The sequence below is a fragment of the Dermacentor silvarum genome, chromosome 2 (assembly GCF_013339745.2).
Source record: "Dermacentor silvarum isolate Dsil-2018 chromosome 2, BIME_Dsil_1.4, whole genome shotgun sequence".
Lineage (NCBI taxonomy): Eukaryota > Metazoa > Arthropoda > Arachnida > Ixodida > Ixodidae > Dermacentor > Dermacentor silvarum.
This window is the reverse complement of record NC_051155.1, coordinates 172,704,221-172,731,750: the sequence shown is the minus strand read 5'-3', so window position 1 is coordinate 172,731,750 and position 27,530 is coordinate 172,704,221. Positions and strand designations below refer to the sequence as shown.

The 27,530-nt window shown below is 46.1% G+C and overlaps 1 protein-coding gene across 1 annotated transcript; it reads left to right on the top strand.

The window, feature by feature from the left end:
* The first annotated feature begins 1,835 nt into the window (after positions 1 to 1,835).
* On the top strand, positions 1,836 to 20,669 carry LOC119440556 (cuticle protein 14-like). Its single transcript, XM_037705455.2, has 3 exons — positions 1,836 to 1,844; positions 13,913 to 14,014; positions 20,039 to 20,669. The coding sequence occupies exons 1-3, from the start codon at positions 1,836 to 1,838 to the stop codon at positions 20,411 to 20,413; spliced, it is 486 nt and encodes a 161-aa protein (XP_037561383.2). The 3' UTR covers positions 20,414 to 20,669.
* Positions 20,670 to 27,530: the final 6,861 nt, after the last annotated feature.

Sequence of the window (27,530 nt, the reverse complement as noted above, 5' to 3'; positions counted from 1 at the left end):
ACCGAGAAAGTGTAAGCATGGGGTTGATGATCGATATGCAGAAGACAAAGATAATGTTGAATAGCCTGACAATGGAACAATATTTCAGGATCGCCAGTCAGCCTCTAGAGTCTGTAACGGAGTACGTTTATCTAGGTCAATTACTCACAGGGGACCCTGATCATGAGAAAGAAATTTACAGAAGAATAAAATTGGGCTGGAGTGCATACGGCAGGCATTGCCAAATCCTGACTGGGAGCTTACCACTGTCGTTGAAAAGAAAAGTGTACAATCATTGCATTCTACCGGTGCTAAAAATATGGGGCAGAAACTTGGAGGTTAACAAAGAAGCTCGAGTTCAAGTTAAGGACCGCACAAAGAGCGATGAAACGAAAAATCCTAGGACTACCGTTAAGAGACAGGAAGAGAGCGGTGTGGATCAGAGAACAAACGGGGATAGCCGATATTCTAGTTGACATTAAGCGGAAGAAATGGAGCTGGGCAGGCCATGTAAAGCGTAGGATGGATAACCGGTGGACCATTAGGTTTACAGAATGGATACTAAGAGAAGGGAAGCTCAGTCGAGGTCGGCAGAAAACCAGATGGAGCGATGAAGTTAGGAAATTTGCAGGCGCAAGTTGGAATACGCTAGCGCAAGGCAGGGGTAATTGGATATCGCAGGGAGAGGCCTTCGTCCTGCAGTGGACATAATACAGGCTGCTGTTGCTGCTGCTGCTGCTGATGATGATCGCTTTGAAGGAGAGAGAGAGAGAATAAACTTTATTGTACGAAGAGTGGTACAATAAAGTTTATTCTCTCTCTCTCCTTTAAAGCGATCATCATCATCATCATCATCATCATCATCATCATCATCATCATCATCACCATCATCACCATTAGCCTGTATTATGTCCACTGCAGGACGAAGGCCTCCTCCTGCGATCTCCAATTACCCCTGTCTTGCGCTAGCGTATTCCAACTTGCGCCTGCAAATTTCCTAATGTGAACCCGAGCGCTTTGCAGTGATCGCTTTGAAGGAGCAAGTACAGTATTTAGTATGCTCGCCTGCTTTAGTGGTTAATGGGAAAAGCCCATTCCACTGAATAATAACTAAAAAAGAAAAAAGAAAAACAAGTCCTTTTTGTAGGAATGTCCAGCTTACAGAGACCAAACTATGAGAATTCACGTGCAACACTGAAATTATAATATGGACGTAAACACAAACAAAACAAAAGTTGCTGGGTTCGTGGAGAGCGCGAGTACAACACCACTTTCGACACGACAGGCTTTCAGCGGACATGCGCGTATACCGAGGGCGGGCATAGCCGAACCGCTGCGGGCCATCCTCCGGCGGTAGCCGTTCGCTGACCCAGTTCTTCCGCATCGGATGGAAGGGGGGGGGGTCTCTTCTGTCCGTAGATACACACGCAGGCGGGCAGGTGAGGGTAGGCGGGGGGATCCGCCCGTATATAAGGACACGTCGGTGGCTCCTTGTCTTTGACACGAACCGTTCTCACCGCCAAAAGCCGCACGGAAGCAACCGCAGAGCGCCACGCCCACTCTGCTACGACGCACGAGGAAGGAGAGGACGCTAACGAAATTGCTTCCTCGGGATTGATTGCTCAAAAAGGAACGCGCCGAAACTATATACGGTCTTCTGAACTTCGCTCGGTGCTGGTGGTGGTGACCCATCCGCGGCTTGCTGTGATCCTGGACAGTCAGACGATCTGGACCGCCGACGTTCGTTGACGGCTCTGCGTGTACCGACGCCACTGCACTATAGTCGCCGGACTTTGCTGTTTACTGCTGCCAAAATAAGGAATTGAACTCCTGCGCGAACCTCTAGAGGAACCAAGATGAATAAGGTGAGGCGCAGCTTCAAATGATCGGCGTCGGTTGAATCAGCGTGCGTTGAATGCAGTGCTTGTGACGGTTTTTATTTTCTAAAATTTTTCGCATGCTGTGAACATAGCTCATGTCACGCTTTGCACGGCTTCTCGAATAGTGCATGGCCTGCTAAGACCCTGTAACGCCCTACGCGCCCACAGCAATATGTATGATTAAGTGGAGATGGAAGGGCATTCACAGAAAATTGGGTGCGCTGCTTGCAAGTCTAAATACCGGCATACTGCCGAACAGATGAGATCGTGTTAACTTTACATGTCTTTTTGAGGGGAATTCAGCGCACTTGAGTACGTGTTGAACGCATTTCTTTCCACGTATACTTTTTTACGGTCATTTTTTCAGTCTAATTGGTATTATTATTCAGCCAAGATGTTATCAACCTTTTCAGACCCGTGCCTGCTTCAATCGAAAAGTTGCATAAAGTTAGAAACTGACATAACTTTGCTTTTTACACATTGAGCACGTTGAGTCTTGGAAAGCAGCATTAACATAATGTAATATCAAATAGACCTGTATATATGGCACACCGCAACAAACTTTCGTAATCGAGGCATTTAACTATGTGAATATAACCTTACTTGGCTCATCAAAGTATAGTGCTCTCAGCGATCAGCTGGAAATGGACTCATGCTGCTCCCCCGTTGAACACCTCTAGCCATCATAAATCCACTTTTCAGCTATCATTTTCATTTTTCCTCATACAACTTCTAACATTTGAATTCGTTTGCACATATGCCCAGGCTAACTGCTTGAAATCTATACCACACATTGTCAACTATAACAGTGATAGCTTAAACATAATCAGTGGCCGCGACTACGTAATTTGTGCAAATTCTTGGCCGAAGCGGGTCGAGAGCAGTCGTCAATGATGCGTCAAAAAAATGTTTTTGAATGAGTCACTTTTGCGGAAATTCGCGTCGGGAAGGAAGTTTCTTTTATAGCTTCGTGCTCCTCTTTGGGCGGATGACAATCTTTCTCCTTCACAAACGTGTTTGTGAGAAAGCACTCAGCTCTTGTCTTAGTTCCGGTATTACTTTTTACGCGTGCATTTACACCTATGGCGAGCCTGAAAATAGTGTTATAGTTTCTTTTAAAGGAAAGAAACTGCATAAAGTCATTCAGGAATAAAAGGTTTGGCCATGTGAACAAAGCGTAGCACCTTGTTGATCTTTTTTCTCCCGCTGGAGAAGCTTTGCACAGCTCATGTCGCGCGTCTTTCAGCCAAAGCTCATTCTAAAATTTGTACCATTTATATTTCGTTACATTCGTTATGAAATACGCTTGTGACAGTTTCGATGAGCCTTTTGAAAATGTTTCTGCGAGGCAGAGCAGTGAGTATACGAGCGTAATACAGGCTGCCGCCATTTGAAGGTGTACCTTTAAATAGGGTCAAGACGGCATGGAGCCAGCGAATGGCGTTATTTGAAGGGGTTGCTGTAAACGAAGCTTTCCTCACTTGACTACTACTTTACCACCTTGAGAGAAAGATAAAGGGATCAAGAAAAGGCGCTGAGGTGAACGCCGATAGTTGTCTGGTTGGCTACCTTGCATGGGAAAAAGCGTATAAGGAATTGAAAAAACGAATGAGAAGGCAAAATGAAAGAGAGAGAGAGTTTGCAAGCGCTGTAGCAGGCACAGGGTATCTATAAACACCTTCTGAGACCCATTGATTTTAGGAAAGTCATTAGAGCACGTAGCTTTCTAGGTTAATGAGGGGTGAGGACACACACACCCAGTACCTTTGCCTCTGTAAGTGGCCGACCATCTAGTCGGCTGAGCGCTCTCCAACGAGACTGACGTCGAAGCGGGCGTAGTGGCACAGGAGGTGCGCGGCTTTGATAGCAAGGATGTTTTCTACTTCAAGAAACCTGCATGCCTCACTGCGGTCCTTGCGAAAGCAATGCGGACCGGAAATTTTGTGGTAAGGTATTCCTTCTTGGGGGGTATTTTGCGCGGTTGGGCAATTTGCTTTTCTAGCAATAAGCAACGAAAGAATGTTGTCAGTCAGCGCGACTGAGAAAATAAACAAGGGAAGTGTGGCACCTTCGGCGAAAGAATTTTGATTTCAGACTGCATTTCTGCGCTTGCACAATCGTATTTGCAACAATCTCGAGGATATCAACAAGGACGAATAAGCCAACGAATTTCGTTGCTGCATCTCAGCATGTCATTTTATGTATATGTTTGTGTGTTTTTTTTGTTGTTTATTACTACGACAGTATTGGAATTTGGCTACTGAAGATTGTGCTATGGCAAAATTGTAGATAAAAACAAGCAAGAAACAAGAAAATGTAGCACTAAACAGAAGAAAAATATAGATAGAGAAAAACTGTACAACTTAATCAGACCTTTCACACCAGAGTAAAAAAAAAATCTCACACTACATACAAAGAACTTGACAAAATTTCGGATATATACAAGTCACACATATTGCAGAGTCACGCCACGTCATGCGAGAAGCATGAGCAGTCTCCGCGCATGCTTAAGTAGCTCCGTTGGGCACCTAGAACCCGCCTAAGAAAAAGCACGAAAGATGCGCGCACGCCCATCCTGTTTCGGTTTCTGTGTGTACACGTCTTCTTCGCGCCTGTGCTTCTATAGCTGCATGCGTAGCACCCCTAATGTCAACATCCGGCAAAGTGCTCCGTATTCCTGGCGCCCGCTGAGTACGCATACAGTCGTCAAATGCGACCGCTTGCTTCGCGCAGCAAATGGGGCAATGTCGTTATAAGGTTGCGTGTCTGGTGCGTGTGGACGCAAGCGCAGGTTTGAGAGAATTTTAGCTTTACCGAAGGGGCGGAGACGTAAACGGGAGCGGCCTGCACGGTACAGCCGCCTGGTGGCGCAGAGCTCAACCAGACACCACAGCTAATATTGTACTATTAGCGAAGTGTAGGTTATTTTGCTGCGGGTGTAAACTTTCGGCAGCAACACGATTACGCCACCCGAATACCGGACACGCTAGGAATCTCTCTCGCAACCACGAACAACTAAAAAAAAATCACCGCATATCCACAAAGCGAATGATGATGAGTGGGCGAAGCACTGGGGGATCAATCGGGTAACCGTGAATCCCCCGTATATGTATGTATGTATGTATGTATGTATGTATGTATGTATGTATGTATGTATGTATGTATGTATGTATGTATGTATGTATGTATGTATGTATGTATGTATGTATGTATGTATGTATGTATGTATGTATGTATGTATGTATGTATGCATGTATGTAGCCCCTAGCGGACTCCATGCAAACCAAAGCTACGGACAACGGACGACAAGGGAGGGACAAGCTCGGCCCTAAGGTGCTTCGCCCCTAAAAAGTGCGGGGTAGGGGAGACCTTCGAACACGTACATTCGGGCGCAACGCATTTGTGGCAGCCCAGGGGAAACTCTCGGGCTGCTACCGCGCGCACGGGCTGCCGACCGACAGCGCCGAGGGGCTCTTATGGCCACGGGTGCCATTTCGCGCATGGGAGGCAGCTCACAAAACACTGTGTGATTTCCTCGAGCTGTCAAACCTTGCCACCTGGCTGCTGTATGTCAGCTAACAGTACCGATGTGCGATGCCAGGTGACAATCTCTCTTGAGGAATTCGCTCTAAAGACGTTTTCACGAGGGCGCTTCCAACGGTCTGGCGTGGAGAGTATGTGTCAGTGTTGCCTGTTCGGTCTGGACTGTGAGCTTGCCTTGCGCTTGCATTGCGGAGTGGTAGCTTTCCTTCGATGTTTCCGTTTATTTTTGTCACGAATGACTTACGCTCGAAAATAATGGCATATATACTCATCAAAAGGCTACACGCCAGCACTGTGCAGTTTATGGGTGCACAAACAACAAGCGGAAATTAACAATTTTGGGGAATAAGTGTGTCCACAACACAGCACTCCGCGAGACCACTGCCGCTATCTGGTATGTTCACGCTTCGCCGGTTTCCTGCATCACCTGAGGACTTGGCATTTCAGTCCAATGTGAACCGATGCACACATAAGTAAAATAACGCATATTGGTAAACTCTTTTCGGCACATTTCCCAATAGGTTGCGAGAATTGTCAGCTGTTCGATGCAATATTTTCTCGTATGAAGTGGCAGAGGCTACATTTGTTATTCTTTCAAACACGACTTCATACCAGTGCCTAATACGGGCACTCTTTTGGCACTCTTTTGATCGTGATCGAGCCCGATATGGGTCGAATTTCTTGGTCGCGATTGGCTTCTTTGGTCAATCTGCGGAATGGAAACAATCGCGGTCGAACATTCCGATCCAGATCGGTCTCGATCGCTATCAAAAGTGGCTGTGTGACACCGATATAAGACAAATTGGAGCACTCTGCGAGAGAACTAGTCGGTAAATACACTTCTCAACGATCTGGAAAAATCGTGTCCTATGGAAGATGTATGCAGACCCTGTGTCCACCAAAACATTGTCTCTGCGTCCACACGCACCCTGCGCGGCCCTGCCCATAAAGGTAATAATTTCAACAGTGTGATGCTGCATCGAGCTCACCATCTTTGAGCGTTGTCTATGTGCTTGGGCAGCAAGAGAATGCAAAAACGAACGTGTCAACCTCATCAGCGCGGCCTAGCGCCAGTGCTAGAGTTCGGGAACCGTAATGCGCTAACTGTGTGTGGCGTAGAAACGCGCTAAATGACCCCGCGCAAGTAAGAACGTAAAAAACGGTATTCACATGGGTACGCGGACAATAGCATCATGCTTGCAAGAATAACAGTAACGAAAAAAATAAATTATTCGCACAGTCGATCAAGTGAAATACTTACGTGCATGCAGTGACCGCTTCGCTGACCACTAAGCGCTTTTCACTCACGGTCAGTAGTGGTTTACAGTCATATGCACATGTATTTATTCGACAATTGTTAAGACTCGACATTAATTTATTATGAACAGCACAGTGAGACGGTGTAAGGGAAACAAGAGAAGGAGCAAAGATGACCCTAACGCTGCAACATATTATTGGCTTATTTCGCTTCAGAGATAGCGCGCACGATTAATTCTTGCCGTACGCGATATCTTCAATACAAACTTCGCGCACGATCTACGTGAAGGTTCACCGTGAGCGAAGCTTGTTCCAAATTCAGACATTCGAAAGAAAAGCCATTGAAGGTAAACAAACGTAAAAAAGGTGGTTGATCCCTCTTATATAGGAATCGGTATAGAACACGAAAGTGAAACGTGTCTTCACAGAAGTAGTGTAATGTTTATTGCACATTGATATATAATGTCTATTGGTGTTTTGTGGCTAAAGCGCCCTTAGGCGTTGATGCACCCACGCTGACGCCTGGTGGCACGTCTCCTCCATCACGACTACCAACGTCGATGACCATGAGCAACCGTCGTGCATATGGAAGCTGCACTACGCTGCACACGCTAGCACAACGCGAAAGACGAAGCACGTAACTGACACACTAATACAACGCGCAAGACAAAGCACGTAACTGAATCGTCACCGAGTCAAATCAGCGCGTACAGCGCGTCGTAATTGCAGCCTCCGCGATCAACTTCAGAAACATTTTCAGAGCTAATTGCGGAGGCCACGCTCCGCTGTGCTGAGTACGGTGAACGCCACCTAGGTGGCGTTGGTAGTGCTTCTTGATGCCAGCGTCCCTTCGAATGCTGGCATCGAGGCGTCGTAGTGCTGAGACCACCGAAGCGTTCACTGTCGGTGCGCGTTAGTGTCATAATGCAGTACTTCTCTTTTCTGCTCGTAGGCGGCGGCACCGCCCCGAGCAAGAGCGCGGGTACACGGAGGAGTGTTAAGCCCAGACTACACGTACGCTTGCGGACGCGCGTAAGCTCGCGTCTACGCGCCTTGCGGTTGCCGCGCCTAGCGTGGAATGGCGGTTTGCATCCACAAATACGCGCGACAGCGCGCGCTCACTGGCCTCACTTGTTTACACCTTGACAGACGCCACTTCGTATTTCGTTGTTGGCAGTGATTCAAAATGCTTCGATATCTATAAACGCAATTGTTATCTTTTTGGAGCTGTTAGATCAGCACAAAAAGTGAAGAAGAAGCACTTTCTTGCATGGTATAATTCTGCTTAACTGAGAGTTGAATCTACCGCGCCGTCGCTGCGTAGCCAGGCACGCCGACGCGAGGCAGCCCAGGCGCGCGATAACTGAGAGGAGCTGATCACCGAGATCGCGCCGCGTTTCGACGCGTACGAGCCGTGCCGCACCGTCTGCGCATGCGTGGGCGCGCGGACGCGAGCTTGCGCGCGTTTGCAAGCGTACGTGTGGTCTGGGCTTTAGATATATAAGGCGCGTCTGTGTAGCTCTCTGCAAATGCGTTTGTGGCGCAATGGGTTAAACGCTCGGCGATCTATCGTCGCGGACCGAGAGGTCGTGGGTTCGATTTCCAAATTTTGCATGGTTGTGGAACTTTTTCTTCTGGTTTCTTTCTTTGTATTATGTTCTATGACGTATTTCCGTGACGGAAATACGTCAGTGAAGTCTTGGTGGACCCTGGCATAAAACACTTTCGTGTTAAAATAGGTAAACAAATATATCTTTATAACAAGTCCTGTTATAATCCGTATTGGGATTGACAGGAAGTATCAATAAATAAATACTAAAAATAAAAATCTAGCATCTGGGCTGTATCAGTTGCGCTGGCATCTGTGATCACTGTCGCGCGTCGTTTCGCTGCAGGTACCACGCTGCTCGATCGCCACGCTTATACTTTGACATTTGGTTATAAGCACTCTGCACCGCACCAGATCCAATAAATTTTGCATGATTGAGCTGTTCAGTTGCGTCGCAAGCGTATGGAGTAACCACCACATATCTACCAACCACTGACACGCGTCGTCGGGCCGCCGGCGCCTGGTTCTAAGCATTGCCCGACAGCTACGTACGCGCCTGCTTTCGCTAAACGAGGCAAGCCTCAACCGCGAAACGTAATGGTGATCAGATTCAATCGACGATACGGTCACATGTGCCCAACAATAACAATGAAATATACCGCTGATTAGCACGCCAGGTCTCGACGAAGCAGACGCGGCTGCCGCCGCTACCGACGATGAAACCACATCCACTGGCTGGGCTTGCTGTTGCCATGGCACACTACGCTGAGCGATCACGCGAGCACGTGAAACATGTAACAAGTCAAGCGGCACAAGACAAGCGAAGCGGAAGAAAACAATCGAAATAATGCGCGGCGAAGATCACACAACCGAAGTGCGGCCGGTCTGTTCACATGGCCTGCTCTCGCAAGGCGCACAGTCCAAAATGGCGGCATTACCTGTTCTGACGCTAGACGTCGCCCGTGTCGGCAAATGGCGCTGCTCAAACGTCGGTTTGTGAAAAGGTCTATACAAGGGAACTACGGATACGGTGGCTAGATTGGTAGGTGTGCCGACTGGCGTAGTTCACTGCTTCTCCGCATCATGACAGCAGGAGTGGCGCTGCGGTCAGAGGTTTGCCGCGAAACGCGCGTCGTCTGCTACTGAGAGTGTTGTTATTGCGCGCCTGTTATATTTAAAATATTAGGTTTTCACAGTAAGACCTGAAAGAAAATGGTTAAATTATGTTGAGAGAGTGCTTATAGTGCGATGCTTCTTGTTGCAATTAGTAATATTTAAAAGCGGTCATTTATGTCGCCTGTTAACACGCTCACGGAACGGAGCGCTGCGCTCGCACTCACTAGAGTTCTCCGAGTTCTTGTAATTTCCTTAGACGTTTAAGGAGCGAAGTGGAAACTGTGGGTGATAATCATGAATACCAAGCTCGTGAGACTCCGGGACAGAGTGAAAGTGTTCCTGCACAGAAGAAAACAAGCCGGAAGGGCACCACTTGCTTTGCGCCGAAATGTTCGGCTACAAACATGCAAGCCATGCGCGAAAGAATCATTGGTTTAGATGCGCTAAAACCCAGAACTTTCCGAGAGACGTGAGCTTGCCCTTCGCCGTGCTGACAAAATGTTTCAACCGCATTAGTCATGTGCCAGCGCCACTTCAAGGAGCATGTTATCGAGCGTATGACCGGCAAGAAGATTGTGCAGATTCCGATGGTATATGTGCGGCTAATGAGTGACACTGTTCCTTTGGTGCTACCCGACGCTGCGCCTTGCATATTAAAGAAAATTCCTAGAAAAAGGTGGTTGATCCCTCTTATATAGGAATCGGTATAGAACACGAAAGTGAAACGTGTCTTCACAGAAGTAGTGTAATGTTTATTGCACATTGATATATAATGTCTATTGGTGTTTTGTGGCTAAAGCGCCCTTAGGCGTTGATGCACCCACGCTGACGCCTGATGGCACGTCTCCTCCATCACGACTACCAACGTCGATGACCATGAGCAACCGTCGTGCATATGGAAGCTGCACTACGCTGCACACGCTAGCACAACGCGAAAGACGAAGCACGTAACTGACACACTAATACAACGCGCAAGACAAAGCACGTAACTGAATCGTCACCGAGTCAAATCAGCGCGTACAGCGCGTCGTAATTGCAGCCTCCGCGATCAACTTCAGAAACATTTTCAGAGCTAATTGCGGAGGCCACGCTCCGCTGTGCTGAGTACGGTGAACGCCACCTAGGTGGCGTTGGTAGTGCTTCTTGATGCCAGCGTCCCTTCGAATGCTGGCATCGAGGCGTCGTAGTGCTGAGACCACCGAAGCGTTCACTGTCGGTGCGCGTTAGTGTCATAATGCAGTACTTCTCTTTTCTGCTCGTAGGCGGCGGCACCGCCCCGAGCAAGAGCGCGGGTACACGGAGGAGTGTTAAGCCCAGACTACACGTACGCTTGCGGACGCGCGTAAGCTCGCGTCTACGCGCCTTGCGGTTGCCGCGCCTAGCGTGGAATGGCGGTTTGCATCCACAAATACGCGCGACAGCGCGCGCTCACTGGCCTCACTTGTTTACACCTTGACAGACGCCACTTCGTATTTCGTTGTTGGCAGTGATTCAAAATGCTTCGATATCTATAAACGCAATTGTTATCTTTTTGGAGCTGTTAGATCAGCACAAAAAGTGAAGAAGAAGCACTTTCTTGCATGGTATAATTCTGCTTAACTGAGAGTTGAATCTACCGCGCCGTCGCTGCGTAGCCAGGCACGCCGACGCGAGGCAGCCCAGGCGCGCGATAACTGAGAGGAGCTGATCACCGAGATCGCGCCGCGTTTCGACGCGTACGAGCCGTGCCGCACCGTCTGCGCATGCGTGGGCGCGCGGACGCGAGCTTGCGCGCGTTTGCAAGCGTACGTGTGGTCTGGGCTTTAGATATATAAGGCGCGTCTGTGTAGCTCTCTGCAAATGCGTTTGTGGCGCAATGGGTTAAACGCTCGGCGATCTATCGTCGCGGACCGAGAGGTCGTGGGTTCAATTTCCAAATTTTGCATGGTTGTGGAACTTTTTCTTCTGGTTTCTTTCTTTGTATTATGTTCTATGACGTATTTCCGTGACGGAAATACGTCAGTGAAGTCTTGGTGGACCCTGGCATAAAACACTTTCGTGTTAAAAGAACAAGCAAGGCACCGACGGGATGTCGGCCATTGAAATAATCCTGGAGAGACAGCGAGCCAAACTTACACGTGCTTCAACGACAAGGGTGGGAATGAAAATGTCGCGTGCTCTACAGGTGAAGAATTAGTATTTGTGGACAGGTGAAGAAATGAACCTGCTCAAAGACGGCTGACGAAATGTTTGTGTGTGCAAAAAATTCAGCTTCAAGTGCAGCGGCCACGGTTTAAGAACGCAACGACTGGCAGATATGCCCTGCCGCTGGCATTCATTTTTCCCTTTCGCCAGCTGAAGCGTTCAGGAGTCATCGGTTGTGAGCAGCATAAAAGCAAAATTACGAACAGCATCATCAAGCTAATGCATCGATTGCTCGCCTGCACTTCCTTGTGACGACCAAAACTTGGCTCTTGAGAGTACTCCAGAAAAGAAAAAGCACCTTACGCTACACTACATGCATTTTGAGCGCTGGCTGTGATGCAGTGCAGTGTCGCATTTAAAGCTATAGTTGCAATAAAAGCTTGGTGTTGCTGCATGGTTTGCGTCTGTGACCGAAGAATTACCTAAATTATTATTGCATTGAAATATACATATATACGAAATTCACGAGTTCAAACTATGATTTTTCATGCTACAAGCTACTGGCTCTCATCATACATAATCGAGCAACGTAAGAACTCTTTTTTTCACCACGAACAAGTTTATAATATATTTTATAAATTTATAATAACCCCAATACAGTCAGGGAAATTGAACCAAAGGGTTTTAGTTGTACGGACATCAATATTTATGCCATTGTGTTTTACATCCCTTCAAGCCAAACCATTTCTCTTGCGCTCTGCACGTTCGCGTACAGCCCCTATATACTACTGGCACGGCCGCTGGATAAAAAAAAAAAAAAAAAGGTGCCCTTTTATTATTTTTTTAATCCAGCAGCCGTGCTACTGTATACATCTGTTCCGCAAAGCAAACTTCGTCTTTCTCGCTTTAGAAGAACTGATAAATGACTATTTAGTCCATGCAGAATTTGTACTTCTCCTCGTAGACTTAAGTTTAACGTGTTTACCGAACTAAACAGCGTTAAGAGTTGTTATATTCTTGGACCTCAAACGGGGAAACAAAGAGGTGACGGAAAAGGCAAGTACGTTACCTTCGCAAGTGACAGATCTCTGCTGCGTTCAGAAATTTGTAACTGTCTATGATGCCACTGTGAATGTGGTTTTATTGCGATAGCAATTATATGAACACTCAAAAGCAGATTTCTGCCGTCGGCGTCGCCGTCGCCGTGAGGTTCCGTATGACGTCATTTGGAGATGAAATCGTCGCCGCGCGCCGAACGCTGTATGTGCGAGTGAAAGGGCGCGAGGGGCGCGTCTTTCATGGGGAGTGAACGCACGGCGGAGAACAAACGCGCGTTCTGCGCCGTGCTCGCTTAAGGGCTGCAGAAGTAGGCGTCTCTTTTCTCCTTTACAATCACCATATATGTAGAGCAAACGCGCCTTCTTCCGACGCGCGAGAGGCCGTGGGGGAGGGGGAGGGAAGGGAGGCGACGTTTAGCTGCGGCACCAAGTGCCTATTTATATCAGAGGCTGCGGCAACAGTCACCAACGCCGCACGCATTTTGAGCGAACGCGGGCAAAACGCCGATGGCGTCGACAACAGTTCTGCGTGTTGCTGATGCTGCTGCCTGTCCAAGTTTATACAGCTGATAAAGCTAATATCATTACTCCGTATAGCTCTCCACAAGTTTGCTATCGCAATTGATGCTTCGCCTTTCAGGTGAAACTGCAACAACTTTTTTTCAGTTTAAATGTGATGGTAAATATGCCGCAGTTCCAATGTAATGTGGCCGCAGCAGCAGACGACGCGCGCCGCCTCCGACAAACCTCCGACCACAGCTCCAATTTTGTCGTCATGACGCGCAGAAGCGCTGAACTACTACTCTTCGTGCCCGGCGAACGGCACACCTACCCATCTAGCCACCGTACTATGTATAAACTTGTACCTTGTGGCTCCATTGTATACAGTCAAACGTCTTTATAACGAAGTGTTTGGGGCCTCCGAAATTATTCGTTATACATGTACTACTCGCAACAGAACCGGGACAGTCAAATGTCTTTATAACGATTTGTTTGGGGCCTCCGAAATTATTCGTTATACATGTCGCTTCACTCGCACAGCACCACTCGCAACAGAACCGGGACATAATTATTCCTTCGTTATACAGGTCATCTCGTTGTGGAGACGTTCATTGTAGAAGTGCTCGACTGTATCTGCCTATAGTTGCCTTATTTTGCTCAATCCTCTAGTGCTACCATCTCTTCTTGTCCTTATACTTTCCTGCATCCGTCCCCGCACTGCTGACTGCTTTTCAGGTAGTCGGCAGCTAAAGCTAGACACCTAAAATGCGTCAGCAGTACTTTTCATCCCTCCCTCCCTCCACCCTCCCCTCCTCTCCTTCATTCATTTATTTTATCTCTTTTAATAAACCACCAACGATAGAGCACGCGAGTGATGACTTTCTGTTTCCGCCTTTGTTTCGCAGCTCACAGCGTTGTTGGCGTCTTCCCTTTGCGTCGTCGCTGTCCAAGCGGGGCACCTCGGCCATGGCGTCGTTCCGGCCTATGTTGCGACACAGCAGCTTTACGTAAGCGAGACCGCGGCATCTCTTGTTACTCGCCTGTGCAGCACAAGCTGCGGGAGGGTTGCTGTCGGAACGCCAGAGGATGGGTTGCGACACGCAACATTTCTGTGAGCCTTCCGTATTGTGATAAGGAACGTGGTGCATGAAAGGGCATGTGGAATTGAACGCATAAGCTCAGGTTGTGTCCGAATGTACACTATAGCCGCTCACAAATGACTTTTTTTTTTGCATTGCATCAACCTTCGTAACCTTGAATACCATTGATGAATAATTCATTGAGAACAATGCGAAAATTTAATTTGTTGTTCAAGATCATTCCGCAGAATAGCGTTTTGTTTGTTGTTGCAGCTCCTTATTCTTTTTTCTTATGCAGAAAAATGGCAAGCTAACCCTCCTTAGGCCCGGCTATCCCGAAATTCCTAAATACACTACTTAGCAAGAATAATGAAGAAAAAAAGAAACAATGAAGAAAAACGTCCCAGTTTCGCCGGAAAGCCGAAGCATTGATTGCGATAGCAAATTATTAGACGGATATACAGCATACTAGTATCAGCTGCACGAACTAGCTGTTAACATTCGCTTAGCTAAATAAATTAACATGCACGTTTTTCACAAACACAGGCAAACACGAGCACATCTCACTCGATGACCATGGACACTCACGGTAAGAACACTGACGTGGTGAAGAGTGGTATCAGCGGGGAACGAATTCCCCTTCGTACTGCATTTCGTTTCAACCCGAAGTAGGCGCGCGAGAACACAGCGCAAACGAAGCCATCTCAGGTCCGCTAGCCTTCGAACCCATCCCAGGTTGCCGCCAAGATGCGCGCGGCCACGCTCAGCCGCCGCAGCTGGCGTTGAAGAGGTTATGCGCACTAACCTGCAAACTTCATATGCAATCTCAACATGAAGTAGATGCACGAATGCAATTCACAAGTGCATAAAAGTGTTATTACACGGGCATTAACAACCGTAGCATAGTCCATTGCGTGGAACCATCATCCATCACACAGGACGGTGCGAGTGCAGGAGTGCACACAAGTCCTTTCATGTATACTTATATACATATATGCAGCATTCATATTTACTGATGAACCCGACCGCGAAGGACAGCTTGGTTTGGTTTGGTGCCTATAGATATAGCACAGCCCACTACGGGGGATTGGCCATAAATGGGGCGGGGAGGCCGTGGGTAAAAAAAGGATGAATGCTTAAATAGGATTTTCTTACTTAAGAATGAGATATAAAGGTAATTCTAATCGTGACCATGATCTCAATGCGTTGAAAGAAAAAAAAAGATAACGTGACATCAATAGGTTGACAAATAAGACGTACAGTGCAGAGCAGACATGTATAGCCTACCTCTCTCTAGCAACATCTCTTTCTCTCTAGCCTACCTACCCATTTTTCTAAATCTAAAATAAAAATGAAAGAAATCACGTAATATCGTTCATAGGTAGTTTATGAAATTAGTGTCCACTAAAACATCGCAAATCCATGACCACGGTGTTTCAATGTTGTTTGCTGCAGCTATTGATTCAATGTTGTTTTTGCTGTTGTTGCTGTTGTTATTGTTGCTGTTGTAAGTTTATTCGGCCAGTCAGCCGTTCACACAAAATGGGGAGAAGAGCCAAAGATAGCTTCGCATTGAAAATGAAGTTGACATAAAGGGATTGAAGAACGGAAGTTGTTCCACTTCGTAAGCAAAAGGCAATTCAAGACTGCTCACGCCTCACTGCTGGAAAAGGATGCGTTTATAAAGCTCTCCTAACGGTTCCCCTTACGAACTACCTGAGTGCACATCTGCTGACTTAGATCATGTTGTACCATCTGTGGCTAGGTGTCGCATTTACAAACTCTCATGCCTTCCTTATTGGAATGACCAACAGCCACCCGTGCGACACGTAGCAGCTGTGATGAGACGATCGCACACATGATTTGCGTCTGCCCGCGCCATAATGCTGATAGGGAAGTGATGTGTAGAGTGCTAGACCAATTGGACAATCTTCCGCTATCAGAACTGAAATATCTAGGCCAGTGCTCACAAAGAACCTCCGCGCAGAAGGTTTTATTCGCGTTTCTAAGATTCCTGCGGTCTACGGGCCTTCACGATAGACTTTAGGAATGCCGACCCCCACCGCTCTATAGTGTACAAGGTTTTTTAGTGCTTGTCTCTATTTATCTCTCTCTCTCTCTCTCTCTCCCCTTCCGCTTTCTTTTATTTTTATCGCCATACACCTTCCCCTCGTGCAGGGTATCCAACTGGAATTACCTCTGGTTAACCTCCGTGTCTTTCTATGCATCATTTGTCTCTGTTCTCAAAAAATTCAGCAGCCCCTCCCTTGCTGCTGAGGAAATAGGGGTAAGCGAAGCTTGTGTGTTTCTTCGTGTTCCTTGGAACGAATTGCACTGAAGAGTACCACGTTGTGCTAGAACTACAACCGGTCCCACGCACTGCAGCTGGCTCCGAAGTTCCGGTTGAGAAACTCGCGTTGAAATCTGGCCGTCTCACCAAGGGAAGTTGGGGCTAGCGTTGCCGAGGCGTGCACCACCGTTGTCGTGTTCCTGGAGGGCAAGACGACGCTGACGATTGGCCTCAACATCGCTCTCCCGCAACTCGGGGTCCGCGGCTCTTCGCCGACGTTTCACCTGGGCTTCAGAAGTCCTCACGCGAGAGTCGGCCCATCGACAACGAGCCCTATCCCAAGCGAGTTCCAGGCGCCGTTGCTCAACCGCAGCCTGCTCCTCGGCGGAACGCACCACGCGCGGCTTTCCCATCCGGCCAACGAAACTGATCTGAAGCGAGGGAAGCCCGGCGAAGAGCGCGCCAACCACCTTTCCACCCCCTTTTCTCCCCGCGACACACCAAACGACCCTGATTGGTCACGCGCGTCACGTGATCCGGCGCCGGTGCAACTTTCCCTGCACCTGCTCTTTATTTCTTCTTCCTACTTTCTTTCTTGTCCCTGGATTATATCCGCATATCCCTGGCTCATACCCGCATATCCAAAGTGGGTATGCGCTACACGTGACTTTTTGCGGGACTACAATCCACCGAAACTTGTGAGCCAATACAAGCTTTGCTTGAAAATTACAAAATAAGAGGCCGAATTCACAAATCTCTTGGTTCGTAAGAGCGCTTTGACATTGGCCGGTCGCGTTCACTAATGCTATGTCCAATATCAGCATTGGCTGAAATTTTTTCTCAAGAACAATTCTAGCGTAGGAGCTTTTTGTGAATACGGGGCAAGATTCGTAAACCGGGCCCTGTGGTATAACTGCTGCAGTATACCTGGTGCTCCAAAGTTCGGTCGATTAAGGAAAGCTGTCCTCTGAATATTTGCCGTTTGTGTTGTGAAGGGTCTGCAGGGTCCTCAGGTAGCGGTCCGACGGCAGGTCTCGTGGTGGACACCATGACTTTAACACTTTTGAGTAAGGCGGTATACTTGCTCTTCAAGTTGGCTTTTGCTAGCCATACTTCCTCAGCGTTGCTTGGAACTGTTGAGGAAGACTATAAGGCGCAGAACTTCTTTTTAGTCGAGAATCTTTGACGGAAAGTCACTCGCTCCCTTCAGACCTTCTCGCTACCATGGCCATTTTGTGCAGCTCCGGTAGCGCATTGACTGGTCCCGAAGCCCTTGGCATATAAACTGGTTCCTGGGAGACTCGAATCTTTCGGGTGCCAGCGGGTAGTAGATCAACAAGTTGTTCCAATAAATGGGCATAGGTCTGTGCGCAATGATCTGCTGGTTGGCATGCGCAATGCCTTACTGTCTGACAGTGAATGCGAGGGCGATTTGTCAATAATGTTTTATACCTCCCACTGAGGCAGGATCTGTAGGGCAAATTGACACCGGCGATTGACAAAGGTTGCGCAACTGGCTACAATGACCGACGTTCACACCAGATAGCACGACATTGAAATGTCTCGTGACTGGTGGCGTTCACGTCGGCTCACGTTTTCTCGCAACGTCATCAGCACTGTAACATAAACGTGAGCATATACTGACCTTCTCTTCGTGCGCCGCTGATTGGTCCAGCAGCTTTGCGGCTCCATTCATGGAGCTGAAAAATCGGCCAATTTATGAGTTTACGAAAAGTTGATCACTTCTCGATCAAACTGATCATATGCGACCATCACTTTGCGACCAACAAGGTCGCGTAGCTATTGAGACTCGTCGGTGTGAACACCGCCTTAACGACTTTATATTACGAAAAGCAAAAAAAAAAATATGGGTATTAGGCGAGTAACCATATTAAAACAGCAGTAACAAAATCGATAATACAGCCCACCCTATAGCAGACAAGATGGAAAGGCGTGTTCGTTGGCCACGCGTGCAAGCCCTTGTAGCGCTTAGTTCAGCGGGTGCTTCGCAACGTACGATGCAACGCATGATTATATTAAGCCCGAGAGAAAATTCGCAGAATGGATTACTGCGCTATCTTTTGCCAGCAGATATGTTTGTTTTCGTTTGAATGCTTTGTTCATATGTCTTGCACGAGGACGAGCTGCGTGATCTTACAAACTTATGGATAACCTCATCTCCAACAAACACAGAGGCGTGCTCTTGAGATAAATCGCTTGTGTTTATAAAAATCGTGACATTTCCAGGAAGCCGCCAATTGCACAAAAAATTCATGGACTCGCCATTTTATCACGTGACAGAGGTGTAATGCGAGAGTGTTTGGGGGATTCTATTATTAGGCAATCTCCCACCGTATATTCGCATTGAATTAACCTTTTGTTGCTGCTCCGAGTTCTCGCGTTGACACTTCTCGCTGTAAGTCTCTGCATTAGCGCGAGTGTAGTGTTATTCTGCCGTCTCCTCACCCTTTGATCTGCTTTCTTCGTATTCGTGTGTATGGGCCTCCACTTCTGTCCTAGTCGGGGTTGGTTGTGCATCGTTTATAAGCAGTTCCAACTTGTTCGCGCCTGCGCAGTGGTGCCACCTCAGCTCCACACGTCGCAACCTGCATTGAACTTCGGACATCTATCTATCTATCTATCTATCTATCTATCTATCTATCTATCTATCTATCTATCTATCTATCTATCTATCTATCTATCTATCTATCTATCTATCTATCTATCTATCTATCTATCTATCTATCTATCTATCTATCTATCTATCTATCTATCTATCTATCTATCTATCTATCTATCTATCTATCTATCTATCTATCTATCTATCCATTCGCCATTCCGTCCGTCCGTCCGTCCGTCCATCCACCCCTTACGCTGCCGTAGTTGCTTCTTTAACTGGATAAAATTTAAACGGATTTAATCAAGAAATGCCTAACATGCATGCATGACATTCATGACATCAATGACATGAATGTCACAATCTAGTCTCTTACGTAACCATGATACTGTCTTGGTCATTTCTTTAACTGGATTATATAAGGATATGTATGGCAAGCAGGCATGACATATGACACGAAGGACATGGCATGTATTTATGTCAGGCATAATTGATATGACAGGTATGTCATAACATGGCATTAATGTCATCACATTCATGACATGAATGACCTGTCATGACTTGAACGACATGCATGCATATGACATGCCAATAATGACATGACACGATGTCGTCGTATTGCTTCTGTCGTCACGCGGACAGTCTCATAACACACAATTGCTTACTTTGCGCAAACACGTTCGCCAATCTGGTATATCTTTAAAGAGCACCGAACGATGCGGGATAACCAGCTGCCTATAAAATGTTTTACTTAACGTCGATTCCAGTGGACATTCATCTGCGACTAACTTTGTGAATGACTCTTTATTTTTCCTCTCGCTCCTTATCTATCCTTCCCGTTTGCCTCTGCCCAAGCGTAGGGTAGTCAACCGGGCACATCCTTGGTTAACCTCCCAACCTTTCCCTTATCGTTTCTCTCTCTCTCTCTCTCTCTCTCTCCAGCAACACCTGTGATCTGCTTAATATTTATTTTTTGTCCTTCAATGGCTAACCCCGGCCCCCCTAAGCTGTTCTATACTGTGGAATTTTTGTTTGCTCCACGCAGTACAAACCACAGCCGTACGTGTTCGGGTACGAGATCAAGGACGCCTGGGGCAATACACAGCACCGGCACGAGGTCGGCGACGAGTACAACACCAAGCGCGGCTCATACGGATTCACGGACGCGCACGGAATCTACCGGCGCGTCGAGTACGTGGCCGACGGTCACGGGTTCCGCGCCGTCATCAAGACCAATGAACCCGGCACCAAGTCGCACCACGCGGCGCATGCGCACTACCACTCGAACGCCCCTCAACACGTGGTTCACCACGGCCACCATCATAAGGAGCAGCTAGAGGTGCCCGTCTACGTCGACGCGGCGCCGCACCAAACCGTGATCGTCGCTTCTGCGGAACAAGGGCACCACGGGTACCACTAGAGTATTTTGGCGTAGCATTAGTGTAGAACCGTTAGCGTTACCTCTGCCGCATCCTCCATACTACACATGAACGGTAAGCCCCTCTCATTTGCAGTCGGTGGCACAGGCGGTATCGGCAACGGTAATGATAGAACGGTAACGCTATGCTGAAACCGAGCACGGACCGTGTAGTGATTTGAGAGTCCGGCTTCGCCTGCTGTCTCATGCTTCGCTTCAGCTCAATCCGCTACTGTTTACATGATCTCCGGCTGGCAAATTTCAGCTCGACTTCATCCCGCTATTGTCGCGAGTTCATGTAAAAGTACTATGTGCCACTCCGCGCATGGCGGTAAGTGCTGAGGGCCGCAAACAAGGTCTTCTGGATCGCTCGCGGTTCGAACAAGATGGCGAAAATAACTACCCTGTTCAAATCGCGAGCAGCTTAAGCGCCAGCAGTGCTAAACACTCATTATGTGCGCCGGCATCTGTTGCTGTTGTGCATGGTGTGACTTTAATGCCTTGTGGCGCTGACAGTACACATGCGTAATGACATACACTTTAATTTGACTCCGCGAGCGCTCAGGCGGTGCGACCTGACATGCAGTTCAGCGATGATCACTGGCACTATCAGGCACCTGAGCGGCGGCGCCAATATGCATGCAAGGCACACTAGCAAAACTCGATGCGCAACGCAGTGGGCTTCTCTTGATTTTAAAGGAAGCTTTACCTCGTGAGCTGCATTCTAAATGTATGGGAACGGAGAATTTGTTTTGTTTAGTGTCCGCCAAATGACTTTTCATGAGGTTTGTTGTTTTTAAATGCGAAGGATTAGATGTACCGACAGCTGGATCCATATTTTTGGTTTCGGTCATCACATGTTTGTAAATATTGCCAAAAATTGATAAATAAGTAAGGGTAGTAGAAGCATCAAGTTGATAACTCTGTAACTCGGCAGTACGAAAACAAAAACCCTATCACAATTCTGTAAAGTGCATCTATTGGGAAATTTAAAGCCGACACAGGTAATATATCATACAAATCTCTGACATATGTCACTATAATTTGGGAGAAGGAATTTTGCGCAAATCGCGCGAACATTATAATGATTCCTCACGAAAGTAGTAAAGTATATGCATCATATTTGACCACTTTAGACAATGTAATTGATACAGTTTAATGAAGCGTTATATATTCGTTTTAGGTAGAGAACTACGAATTTTTACACTCAGAGTTTGTATTTCTTAAAATTTATTATTCTCGAGCAATCTTAAGTATATGTAACCTAAGTCCCTAAATCAAAAATCTGCTTCGAAGAGCCGGCAGAATTAGATTTCTGTCTTAAATACACCAAAATTTATTAAAATCAGATCGGTTAAAAGGTTGTGTAAATGGGAAAATACTAAAAAAATTGTAAAGTTTGGCCTCGACATCAACCTTAATGTTAAGTTGATTTCTTCACATGGCATACGTTTGCCGAAACAACGGCAAGGTCAACATTCAAGGTACGACGTAGTGCCCATGGTGTATGCGATTAAGCATTTATTATTTGCAAATTATGGCATCACATGCTACTCGGTGAACGTATAATCTGAATTAGAAATTAGCTGTGTGGCTATTATGGCCACTGCAACTGGTTTAATAGTTTGGAAAACCGGTCTGTTGTCGCTGTCTTTTAAAGACGTCGTCATAGCTGGCTTCGTCGTGTGAGCAGGGACAACAACGTCAGTCGTAAAGAATCTGATAAGCACTGGAAAGAGCTCCATGTTCCTCTTAGTATGAGCATGAGCGTTCCCACAAAGGCTCGCAAGAACGCGTTGCCATCATGATGAAATGCACGTGAGCCTAAGCACAATGTTTACAGTGTTGATGATGTTGCCGTGTGAAAGCGCGCGTGACCAAAAACATGCCATAATTGCTATTGCAATGGGCGATTCTTATTTGCTGAGAGCAGACGTGATTGCTACAGCGCCTCTGCAAATTACAGGACACGGTTGATTGAAGAAAGCAGCTAAGTTGAATTTAGGTCAGCTGAAACGTAGCGCATTACTAAAATTGTTGCAGGATTCTTGTAACGTATTGTGGACCGCGGAAGGTACGATAAGCATTAATCTCCGAACAACCATTTAGGATGTCCATTCCTATACATCACCTATCTCTTGTTCAACGCTGTTCTCTATAGTACTGTTTAAATACTGACGTACTGTGATGTTCTTGCTGCCTCCCATGTCCTTTGTGTTTCCTGGAGCCATTTGCAAGCGCTGAATATAATTTTGTGACGCACAATACTTATACTCAAGCATGGTATTCGCCTATCTATATATAGTCCGAACCCCGTTACGCTGGAAAAAGCTTTTTGCAGAAAAGTGTTTTCCGGGGATAATCGGGTCCTCGACGCATATTGAGCCGATAAGAATCTTGCCTCAAAGTTTGCCCCCGTGCACAACTAAGGCCATTGCAAAATTCATTTTTTGTTTCTTTGTGAAATTTGCGCAAAATGTCGTAGGCAAATTCGTGTCTTGTTTCTTTTTTATGTGTGTGTGTGTTTCGTATGTTTCTTGTATCTTTAGTTTGTCCAGAAGAAGTTTGCTGCTGAATTGTTCCGCTAGACATGTTCGACTGTAAGAAGCAAGTTAGAAAAAAATTCCGCACCCTGTTTTGGAGCGTAAAACCCCAAATTTCAAAGTTTAAACACGTTAACTTGGTGGAACATAAACTCGAAAGTATGGTACTCGCGCAATTTACTGACGGAGACATCTACATGTTTAAATAACAGGCGTTGTGTTTTTTTCTGTACTTCTTTGCTGCGTTTTACGAAATAGATTCCCATTACGAAAATCAGTTACGTTTCGTAGATATACGAAACTTCATATCTACGAACCTTGTATATATAAGAAACTTCTTCAACATATAGAAACGAGAGTTTAGGTGTGCACCTGTTTAGGTTTAGCTAATTGTCTTGGGTTTATGCATTCGTTCTGCGTCGTGCGAAGCTCACAATGAGGTTGCTGTCATGAATCATTTTGTTTTTACTCTCTCGTACCCACAACAATATCTTTTTCACTTTACATTCGAAATAGCCGGCCACATGTTTCATATTCACCATAAAAACATGAACAAGCTCTCTCTTGATTGCGTCAGCTTCGAATAACTGAAGTTGGTAACGTTCATATGTTGTGCGAGAAAGTAAATAACCTTACTTTAACAATACGAGAATGTACATAGTGTTTCGTTGCGTGATTATAACGGTCGAGGTTTACGAGTTTCATATGCTGAACATTCATTATGATAGTGATGAAGTATGTCTATTTTATTCTGTAAGCCATCTTTCTCTCTTTCACTCTTTTGTTGAATAGCTTTTTCGTGCAAGCTGTAGCAGTCCTTTTTCTTTTTTCTTTGTGTGTGTATAGAACTTTGTCTTGTACTGCTTACACAATGCGCCGGTTAGCGCGGGATGTGTTACGATGTGGGTTTATGCTGTCGTTAGTACTCTACGAACCTTGAATAAATATTTGCCAGAAAAAGCATCGTTTCGTGCACTGGTGCCAGCGCAATCATTTTCCCCCAAAGCTATATATATATATATATATATATATATATATATATATATAGCTTATGCATTCGTTATGCCTCCCACATATATATATATATATATATATATATATATATATATATATTAGTTAACAACATCAACATAGAAAACATCCATACACAACACTGAAGTGAACGCTGAAAAGGTAAAGGCAATGGGCTTCGCATGAAGGTTAGATACGCAATTTCATATGACAACTGCCTCCGAAACCAAGCCAAACTCGTGAATCATTCCACAAAGCTCCGCATTCTGTATCTTCATTAGGAATTGTTGTTGGCAAGAATTTCAGTGCCCTTTGACGGATTTGACAGTGCAGAACTCGAAGAACACGAACTGGGTTTAGGCTTGTTGAACAATTTCCGGAATGGCGTCAGGTAAGTACAGTATAAACTTCTTGCACTGAACACAGTGGAGGAACATCTGGCTGACATCGGGCTCAGATGCTTACGTGGAAGCTATACACAAGTGGTGCAGATGCGAGAGGAATAAGATCAGTATAAGCATCCGTATAAGCTCCCAAGAAACAAAGGACCTAATAAAGAAACGACAGAAGATGAAAATATCCAACTCAAGAGATCAGATAGAATTCGCTGAAGTGTCAAAACTAATCAACAAGAAGAAAGTAAGGGATATTCGAAATTATAACGTGGGAAAGATTGAGGAAGCCGTAAAATATGGACGCAGCATTAAATCAGTAAGAAGAAAGCTTGGCATAGGACAAGGCAAGATGTATGCACTGAAAGATAAGCATGGTAATATCATCAGCAATTTCGATGACATAGTAAAAGCAGCGGAAGAATTCTATACTGACCTGTACACTGCCCAAAACAGCCAAGCTACTTTCATTCAAAATAGTGATGAACCGGATACAGAGGCTCCTTCTATAACTAGCGCTGAAGTTAGAAGGGCCTTGAAAGACATGACCAGGGGAAAAGCTGCGGGAGAAGATGGAATAACAGTAGATTTAATCAAAGATGGAGGAGATATCATGCTTGAAAAGCTTGCGGCCCTTTATGCGCAATGCCTCACAACTTCATGTGTACCAGAGAGCTGGAAGAACGCCAACATTATACTAATCCATAAGAAGGGAGACGTTAAAGAACTGAAGAATTATAGACCCATTAGCTTGCTTTCAGTATTGTATAAAATATTCACCAAGATAATTTCCAATAGAATCAGGGCAACACTTGACTTCAGCCAACCAAGAGAACAGGCTGGCTTTAGGAAGGGATATTCTACGATGGATCATATCCATGTCATAAATCAGGTAATCGAGAAATCTGCGGAGTACAATCAACCTCTCTACATGGCTTTCATAGATTATGAAAAGGCATTTGATTCAGTAGAGATACCAGCAGTCATAGAGGCATTGCGTAATCAAGGAGTACAGGAGGCATACGTGAATATCTTAGCAAACATCTACAAGGATTCCACAGCTACCTTGGTTCTCCACAAGAAAAGTAGAAAGATACCTATCAAGAAAGGGGTCAGGCAAGGAGACACAATATCTCCAATGCTATTCACTGCATGCTTAGAAGTATTCAAGCTGTTAGACTGGGAAGGCTTAGGAGTGAGGATCAACGGCAAATATCTCAGCAACCTTCGGTTTGCAGATGACATTGTCCTATTCAGCAACAATGGAGACGAATTACAACAAATGATTGAGGACCTCAATCGAGAAAGTGTAAGAATTGGGTTGAAGATGAATATGCAGAAGACAAAGATAATGTTCAATAGCCTGGCAAGGGAACAAGAATTCAGGATCGCCAGTCAGCCTCTAGAGTCTGTAAAGGAGTACGTTTATCTAGGTCAATTACTCACAGGGGACCCTGATCACGAGAACGAAATTTACAGAAGAATAAAATTGGGTTGGAGTGCATACGGCAGGCATTACCAAATCCTGACCGGGAGCTTACCACTGTCGTTGAAAAGAAAAGTGTACAATCATTGCATTCTACCGGTGCTAACATATGGGGCAGAAACTTGGAGGTTAACAAAGAAGCTCGAGCACAAGTTAAGGACCGCACAAAGAGCGATGAAACGAAAAATCTTAGGACTAACGTTAAGAGACAGGAAGAGAGCGGTGTGGATCGGAGAACAAACGGGGATAGCCGATATTCTAGTTGACATTAAGCGGAAGAAATGGAGCTGGGCAGGCCATGTAATGCGTAGGATGGATAACCGGTGGACCATTAGGGTTACAGAATGGATACCAAGAGAAGGGAAGCGCAGTCGAGGTCGGCAGAAAACCAGATGGGATGATGAAGTTAGGAAATCTGCAGGCGCAAGTTGGAATACGCTAGCGCAAGACAGGGGTAACTGGAGATCGCAGGGAGAGGCCTTCGTCCTGCAGTGGACATAAAATATAGGCTGATGATGATGATGAAGCATCCGTAGGGTATACAAGATTGCACTCGGACTGCCCGAAGCCAGGAGCACCGAGAAACTACCATCTTAGGCTACATAATACCCTAGATGAGGTGGCAGAAGCACAGAGGATCTCACACATCGAAAGACTCACCACCACTAGCCCAGGAAGACACATTTTGCAAACGCTAAACATCACGTACCACCGTCAACACGGCGACAAAGTTGATATGCCAAGAGAGATACGAGACAAGATCCAAGTAGCCTCGATACCAAGGAACTTACATCCATCTTACAACCAGGGACGCATAAAGGCCAGGGCTGTAACACTGCTACGTAAATATCACAACGACAAAGAGGCATGATTCACAGGCGCAGCTGGCAACCAGGATGGCCGATGATTCGCAGCGGCAGTCGTCAACACCGATGGCAAAGCTACGCACACAGCCAGTATCAAGACCAGACAACCCGAAATGGCTGAGGAAGGAGCCATTGCCCTTGCTATGGCTGACACATAAACTCAAGTTATCCTGATGCTCTTGGAATGTGAGTCAAAGACTAAAGGCATTAATCCAGATATTCTCTCTGCGAGGTGGGCCGATTCCCTGCACAGGTCCAAGCTCGGAGACCAAATCTGAGCCTTCCAGCAGGCCCGCGAAGAGGTGACTGGGCAAGGCCCGGACGTCCCTACGTGGGAGACCTGAGCCCGGGTCATCAACCTGCAGGACACTCAATAAAAGTTTTTACCAAACAACGAACTGGTATACTTCACTTTTTTAGACTGAACATTCTATGCTTGTCAAAATAGGAAAACAAGAAGAGAGTTATGAAGTCGCGTATATATTTCTTGCTTGCTATATGATATTTCGCATTGCGCTTAATTTGTGAACCCACGTTACTGTAAAAAATATGCAGATTCAAAGCGCATGTTGGGATCTACGTGAAGCGATTAAATAAATGCAATGCAACTAATGATGATGCGTACAATTGCGTTTACTTTCATCTTATGCAACGTGTAAAATCTTATCCAATTGTTATGTTTATGCACTGCAAAGGTCACACCCTCTATATCCCTTGTGTCACCATTAGCACATGCATGTAAATACACTTAACCTCCTGAGTCCCGAGAGAAACCCTGCGTTAGTAATAATCATTTAAAGCTCTTAAATTCATTGAAGGGAG